Genomic DNA, 8,536 nt, shown 5'->3' on the forward strand with positions numbered 1-8,536 from the left:
ATTTTAGGTCCCTTGCGTTTTTTTAATGTATGTTAACGATCTTCCTTTAAATAACTGACTGCCACCGGGAGGCTTTCCCGAGAATGTTCGCTGACGATACCAATATAACCCCAACGACAAGAACTTTAACAGAGCGTAAACTAGCAATAACTCCTGAACTCCGTAGCCTTAACTGTCGGCTGAGAGCCTCAAGGTTGAGTTTACTAGTGTGGCTAAGACCGAGTTAATGATAATTGGAACCTAGGCAGAGATTTACCACTCAATGTGACGAGATTGATATAGGAATTGATGACGAAATAACCAGCAGAGTAGATCACACTAATGAAATCCCTGGGTCTTACCTTTAATTGATGATCGGCTTTCCTGGTCAAATCTGCAGAAAAGTTTCCTCAGCTATAGGAGCCTTAAAACGCCGATACGGCACTTTATCTCAGCTAATATTATAGCGCTTTAATATTACCGACATTTGAATGGATTTTTGCAGTCCTGTCTGGGATTGCTCAAGTGGCCAGTCAAGTGATAAGCTGCAAAAATTACTAAATTACTCTTTGATACGAGCTTCAACCTCCTTCTCGATACTCTAAAGTGGGAGAAGCTGTCTCTTCGACTTAAAAAACAGAAAGCCCTAATTATGTATAAGACAAATGATGATCTTGCCCCGGAATACCTTCGACGCCTTTTCATGCAGTGAACGCGTTGCTGAATATAGCTTGAGAAACTTAGAAGGTAAACTTACTCTGCCCCAGCCAAATACTAATTATTTCAGTGAAACCAAGTTTCTGTTATAGCGGGGCCTGTTTGTGGAACAATTTGCAGCAATGCTTAAGAAATGCTGACTCTATTGGGCAGTTCAGTCAAACGTACTGCTACTTTCTTTTTTACCTAGTACTTACTCCCCAGTTAAACTTTAGAAATTGCTGGGTGCTCCGTCGTTTTGTTTATACGTTTAGGTGCGCGCTCAACATCAGCGAGTTTGTAACACAACGAAATTCTGATGGAAACAGTTCTTACCTGTATGAGGGGCCTGACACCTAAGTTCTCAGCACATTCACGCCCATGGGAACTTATAGTTCAATTGTTTTTATAAGAGGACTTGGAAAAAACGTCAACGTGTATGTGAACAACACGAAGCGAAGGAACCCGACGCATTAGTTCTCATACTATTCGTAACTTGCCACAAAACTGAGCACTTAGAACTCGTTCAATAGTCTTATACAATAACCCCCACTTGAGAAAAATTCAGAAACGAAAAAACTGAACACCCGATGAGTGTCAAAATTAACTGGAACCACAAAGAAAAGGGAAATGTTCATCATGCACTGATCCCATTCAAAAATAATGTAGCACAGAAAGAGACAAGGGTGTATTAAGCGATAATAATCGGTCATTAAGTTATTTGTTATTTCATTTGTCGTGTTATTTTGTCAATCGATATGTCAAAACGTGCATTCATAGACTGAGGTCTTGAGTTCATAATTCCAAATAACGCTTGAACAGCTCTCAGTTTCTCTCTGGTAGAAGGGGAAGAAGACATCCTGTGGGGTTAAAATTTACACATGAGAGTGATCGCGTGAAGAAAGACGGCATGCTAAAAATTATTTTCTTATTTGACGGGTAGGAAAATGACCATAGAGAGTTCAACGAGGTGCCAAAGAGGAAATCGTGAAGTTTGAGTACTGTTGACAAATTAATGAATAACACAATCAACAATTAATGTGAACATTATCTCCGGCCGTACTATGTTGTTACTCTCAGATTTTATCGAAATCGTCAGGATCTTTATTCGATTCCTTACAACTCATATGCAAACAGAAACATGAAGGTTACTCTGTAACTGAAAGCGATACGCTGCTCGGATGCGCCACTGAACGAGTGGTTCGTTAAGGTGAACTGCTCTCATTTAATTAAGTACCTGCATGCATTGAAAAGCGACACCACAGCCACATAATTTGAAGACTTTTCTTAAAGGTTGGAGGAATCAGTGGTTTGGACCCATTTTACATCCAAATAGTGGCTCATCATTAGCCAACACTAGCTGATGACAGTTCCCAATAGAAACAACTAGCGTCCACAGTTAAAACGCCTCTGATATATTCGATCTCAGCCATCACTCAGTTCCGATTAAGTCTGCTGCTGGAGGTCTGGAGCCTTCTGAGAATTCTGCTTTCAGAAACGAGTCAGTCAGCCTTTGTAGCAGCCAACTTAGCGCTGTCCTTTAGGTGATGAAAATATTGTTTCTTCTTCAAGGTATCAACGTTAATTCGCCGTCTTTCCCCCTCCTTTGTACTGAAGGTTACTGGAAATTCAAACTCAAGTCGCAGAAACTGGACTTTGCAGTTGTGTTATGGCTTGCTTTTCCGCGGGATTCTAAAATGTATTTTATTCTAGATGTCTTAGTTTCGTAGGCTGATTGAAATAAAACTCTATTGCTAAACTGATAATCAATTTCTATTCCTAGTGTCATTATCTATGTAATTCTCCAATCACGAGCATCGGCGCATTGAGGTTGCAAACATAATAACGACCTCCATGTTATTTGGGAACATTGTTGAGAACACATTCATGAGAACATGGCTAATAAGAATTGGGAAACAAAGGAGACTGTTATTTTAAATAATCTTTCAGGGTACAAATACAAACTGGGCGCTGAGATGGCAAGGCGGAGCTGGAAACTAAATGGCAAAGGCGATCGTTCTTCCAGTCTCTACTCGTTTCCGCCGCTAACCGGAGACACTTCCCTACGAACTGGGAAATGACAGAAGTCTTCGAGAGTCAACTCTTTCTCATTGATTTACTTTTAAGCAAAGACTAAAAGATAACGGAAACGTTTGCCTGACAGGCTATTAATACATGCAATCTGACTTTGGTAAACAAAATAAATTGAATCACGTATCTCCACGCTTGGTTTATCAACCCCACTTAGATAACAGACACGGTTATTTTTGTCTCGTCGGCATTGCAAACAAAATAGAGATTAACATTAATGACATAGGGATATCTGTAAAGCAGCGACTAACAATAAAGTTTTGGACTAATTGGAAAAGAGGAATCTGGGAATCGGGGATAATAATGTTGAGAGAATCCTCCAAGTGCTGATCGTTGGGTTAGTGAATGATTTCGATGAATATGCGACACCGACGCATCAGCGTCAAGATTAGATAAGGAGGGAGGTTGCTACGAAGTTTGGCTTATATTTAATTCTCTAATAAACGTGGTAACCGATTCATGACTTCACGAGTTGCCAGTGTATCTTCATTGTTATTTTGATTAATCCGGCATTGGCCATTCGTCACTGATGTCCATCTTCAACCACCGTGGGCAAAGAAACCCCTTATCAAAAACGAGAGCTAAATCCAAGAAGAAACTAAGATACATTAACTATACCGTAGTTATTCGGTTATAAGGCGCACTCGGTTTTAAGAAGCACCCCAAACTTAGCAATTTAATCAAGCTAAGTTCTCAAACTGAAAATTACGCGAAAATCCTCGGTTATGATAAGACGCACCAAAAAATTGAGAGTTATCAAAAGGATGTGATGAATTTGAGAACAATTATCCTTACACAATTGGCATGCAGACTCTTTTTGTTAACGTAAACAAAGTGAAAAAGGCACGCATTTAATGATATACGTAAAAACAATAGCTAAAAGTTCACACCTGAAATGATAAACATACAACGCATACACGTTTATTTGGACCTTCCGACTTAATAAATAGTCAGAGTTCAGACTTCAAGCGAAAGCAAACAGCGCAAAATTTCTCACGGAAAGTCATATTCAAAGGTGTTCGACAGCTGAGGATGCAAATTTCAGTGCACAAGAAAGGCTGGATGAACGAAGAAGGAATGTTTTATCTGCTAGCTTGTTCCAGGCTCACGCAGTTCTTTTCGTTTTCTCGACTATCTGAGAGCCTGGAACAGGGGCTATTTATCTCCACACTGTTTGTTCAGAGAAGAAACTTTTCATGCGAGCGACAAACACGATTCTTGGAATTCCAAACAAGGTTCGAACAATTGTATTGTTGTCACGGGTATGACGTTTGTTTGCTTTGCTCTTGAAGTCGTTTAGTGTTCTAAAGGTCTCTAAAAGCACTATTCTTTTTAAAAGACAACTAGTGTCCTTTTCTTGTGTTGTTTAAACTGCAAGTTCTTCTCAAATTGTGATCTTAAGATTTTGTTGCTCGAAAATACTTGGCTATAAGACGCACCCCAATTTTAGCACTAACTTGCCACCCAACCGAATAACTACGGTATATTGATTTGTATTGACCGAGGCTACATGACAATTGCCATCACATCACACTTAAGTGTTCACTAAAGCGCACAGCGATCATTGACCATGAAACGGTGAACTGAGGGTGCACTGGCCTTATCAATCATCTGTATTCATATGTTAAGTAGGTTGAGAGATATGTGCATAGGTGCAGAATGGGGTCTTTGTTCTCAGATATTTTAATTGCTTTTTTAATTACAGAAACCTAAAATGGTATTTCGTAATTGGAACTCCTTGGTGCCAATTCTTTGCAGCCATAATGGTGAGGAACACCAACTCAATGAGACCAAGATGATCAAGATGCCCCTTTTCTTCCGTCTTGGTTAACGAAACCATTTAACTAACCACAAAATACTTTTTATCATAGGAAGTGGTGATAGGAACTCCTGCTCCGGCACAAGACAATGTTCATACATAAACAAGTATCCTCGGTTGGCCTGTCAACCGTTCATTCTTACCGAATGATCTCGAAAGTTATTTTATTGTTTGTTCTCGCGAATTATCGTGTCATTGACTGCATTCCAATCAGTGAAAAATTTTTAAGTAAGTAGGGCTATCCTCAACACCAAATATCAATGCAGACGACACATGTACGTGCCCATCACTGGAGATTAATTAAATTGCTTTTGGAGCTGCGGGTAGGAGCTATCTGATTGTGTGAGCGGTTGACCAATGAACGAAGTAGTCAATTTCGCATACTGTCTTTTACAATTACAAAGTATTACACAAGCGTACTTAACTACGGTATGGTCGCAAAAACGTACTCCTATTTTTCTTATTGAAAGCAAGAATCCGGCTACATTTAGAAATTTTAATAAAGGAGTGAGAGGTGACATAATTTGTGGATTGGCGGAATCACACTAATTATGCTAAATGTGAAGTTGAACTTCAGCCTCGTAGCTGAAGGAACTACCGACGTGAAATAAAGTGACTACCTTTTAAAAAAAAACTGAAAAATATGTTTTTAAGCTAGAGAAGTCTTTGGAGAAAGGTTATTTACTGGTACTGCTCAGAATGACTAATTTTAAGTTATTTTTTTCTTCCAGAACTGCCATACGGATTGATAAAAAAGGGTATTTAAATTACACGGTCGTTTACAGATGTTTCAGGGTATCTTTTTTAAAACTCAGTTGTTAGAAGGTCAAAGTCAAAGCGGCATTTGGGATAAAATAGAAACCAGCGAGACAGAACTGAACGCTCGCTTTGAATTCCATCAACCTAAATCACTGGACCACGAATTAACCTTTTTGGAGGTTAACTATCAATAGAGTTATTTGAGAGCTATCTGCCTTTGTATGGGGTCTATGAATCTTTTGTAGACTATCCTTACTGATGATGTTGCTTATTGTCATTAAACTGTAATAAATTTCGGTAGAGTTATGACTTAGAGTTAGAGTTAACGACTGCCAAAATCCTGAATTCAAGATTTTGGACTTCCAAAATCTTGAATTCAGGATTTTGGCAGTCCAAAATCATGAACTCAGGATTTTGGAAACTTAACTGTAACTCTACGACATAACTCTATGAAAACAACTCTAAGAATAGCTGTCACCGCCTTTTTGCAGTCGTCAACGAAGACCGAGAGAATAGGTTTTTATCCGATACACATGATCACCTCCTCATCGCGTGGATTTTGCCGCAATCATAGTTGATTATATATGTGGCCAGAGGTGTTATCGGCTGATCGGCCATGCAAAGCTTAATCACGTTACGAAATCTTCCCCAGCACCAAATATGAGTGCTTTAATTGCAAATGTCCAAGTATTATCACTTGCACTGGCCTTAAAGATCTGCCATGGAAAGCAAAGAAAAATAAACCCTAACACGTTGTTTTCCTTTAATTTTTTCCGGACGCGTCTATTAACGTTGTGAACAGACGACCGGTGAACCAACACAGTTTTCCCCGCGCAAACGTTGCATATTTTAACTGTGATGTTTGCATTTTGCAAAAATTTAGTTGCTGCATCGGAATCAAAGTTATGGAAGCTAACCTCTGCTTTATTATTTTCATTTTACAGTGACCGTTAGAATATATGTTGATGAAGCCGAGAATGACGGGAACTGCCGTGTGCTTGACAACATATCACGGTTAAGTGGCGAGCAGAACTTTCATCTGAAGTCATGCTGAAAACTTGTAAACTCTCTGATATTTTATCTAGAGCGAACATGAAACTTTTATCAGGAACTCTACATCAATGACACGCGCAACATGCCCAAATACAGCAATCGGTCGAAGCCTGCCAATTACTTAGAGTGTTGAAGATGAGCTGAAGCTACATCGAACATTATAATTTATTGTCTTCTTTATATACGCATAGAGCATGACGGCTTTAATCCCAAACAATAAAACATGAGGATCTGTTCATTTCGAGAGATAACTAAGGGACATTGAGTTACTAAGTCAAGTGGAATTAGCCATTTGAAATTACTTCTTAGAGTTATGAATCCCCAGCTATCAATTTTACTTTTATGTAAAAATATTTTTTTTCAAAGGGGTAAAGAAAATACAATGGGACTTGAGACCCTTGACGAATTCACCCTTATGCAGACCCATACAACGGGAACTCTGCGTTTGGGTTTTTTAGGTCACAGGTAGAATATCGGAGTTAACTGTTATAACATATTTTCTTGCCTTCAGTCGTTCAATGGACTAAAATGAAATGCTACTGTACTGTTGGGCTGGGAACCCTGTTTTTGTGTTGACCGGTCAAAGGTAATATTTATCTGATTTGCATCAAAAGTATGGTTTTAAATCAGTAATCGTTTCCCCCAGCATCGTCAATCAAGCGGACGCTGTGCTAACCAAACAATGTTAAGGGTTTTGGATCGAAAATGTCATGAACATAGACATAATCAAATAGGTTTTAGTAAAAATAAAGTTACTTCATTATTCCGCGAGTCGAAGCGCGTAGGTAATATATTAGGTAACCCCGCGGTAAAAGTTAAATGTTAGAGACTTTACGGAGATGTTGAATGTATCACATCTGACGTGTAATCAGTCGTATTTTTCATAGCCCTTTATGCTCACCTCGCTCGCTTCATGATGCATGCCTGCGAATGTATTCACGCATTAATTTCCTATGTGCCTTTTTGCATGCGTAAGATAATTGTAATAAGTGAGTTAGTGTTGTCCTTCCTCGCGAAATGGACCCGAGAGTTTTTCATGAATTCAAACACTGACAATCCACTGACTTCGCGTTTAGCTTCAAAAGCGACGTTGAATTCTCTCCTTTATTTTCACATTCTTTTGAGACCGTGTAAACTGGCGTCCGGCTAACAATTTTTTTTTAACGAAAAAGACGTGTACATTTTTCAATTTCCATCGGTTAGGGTCACAGTTAGTAGGATCCATGTTGTTTTTCAGTAATTTCACTCTTGGATTTTGCATAACTTAGGCAATCTGTATAAACCCCCTTGGGGTATTCCTATTTTCGAATCTTGTCTCACGGTGTTCCTCCGTCGTGTATCAACATATCTTTTGGCAGGAAAATAACATTCCGTCTAGTGAAAAATGAAAGGCTTATCCCATGGTATCGTAGCTATTGAACAAGATGGTGAGGGAGCAATCCTTCGCCAGTCTTTTAATAAGGCTCCCTTTTTCAAATTGTTTTTTCAATATGTTGAGTTCATCATGCGTGTAAGAGCTTGGCGAATGAACTGTGCCAAGTCAGGCATAGACTTGCATCATGCAGTATACGTAGTAGTTCTTTCCTCACATTAACACTTAAGTCAGTTCTGGATGCAAGATGAGCAAGTCGACCGTTGCACGGTATGATATTACAAGGGAGAAAACCTCACTTTATCAAATTTTTGCACAAGATTTTGAGTATCTAAGAATGTGTTAGAAAGTCACCCGTATACACGTGCATATAAAAAGGGTATATTTCATTGTTAATTTAAAATGGTAATGTCAAGACTTAAACCTGATTGGTTAAACAGGAAGTACCAATATTGAACTGAACACACTGTGGCACGCCCTGCAAACTAATCAACTCGACAAGTGATCAAAGACGTGCTTTTGGTGTACAAGACATCAGGTGATATTTTTTCTTTATTGTTCAGAAGTGGCGCCCTTCAGCACAATGGGTGCATTCGACCAAGACGTGAAATTGGAATCTTTTCAATAAAAGAAGATTGTAGAATGCATTCAGATTTATAAGCCATTGGCATCCAAACTGTCAACTTCTCAAAGTCAGAGCAATCTCACCATTTCACCGGGCACCAAGATGAATCGTTTCCTCCTGTTTGGCGCTTTGCTCATCATGT

General features: G+C 39.0%; 1 protein-coding gene across 1 annotated transcript in view; it reads left to right on the top strand.

The window, feature by feature from the left end:
• The first annotated feature begins 8,247 nt into the window (after nucleotides 1-8,247).
• Nucleotides 8,248-8,536, top strand: part of LOC138007730 (protein PIF-like) — an 8,140-nt gene continuing 7,851 nt past the window's right edge. Inside the window, exon 1 of the mRNA XM_068854791.1 lies at nucleotides 8,248-8,536. This exon is cut by the window's right edge and continues 39 nt beyond it. Coding sequence (XP_068710892.1) covers nucleotides 8,497-8,536 — 40 coding nt within the window. The 5' untranslated portion in view covers nucleotides 8,248-8,496.

The sequence above is a fragment of the Montipora foliosa genome, chromosome 6 (assembly GCF_036669935.1).
Source record: "Montipora foliosa isolate CH-2021 chromosome 6, ASM3666993v2, whole genome shotgun sequence".
Classification (NCBI taxonomy): Eukaryota; Metazoa; Cnidaria; class Anthozoa; order Scleractinia; family Acroporidae; genus Montipora; species Montipora foliosa.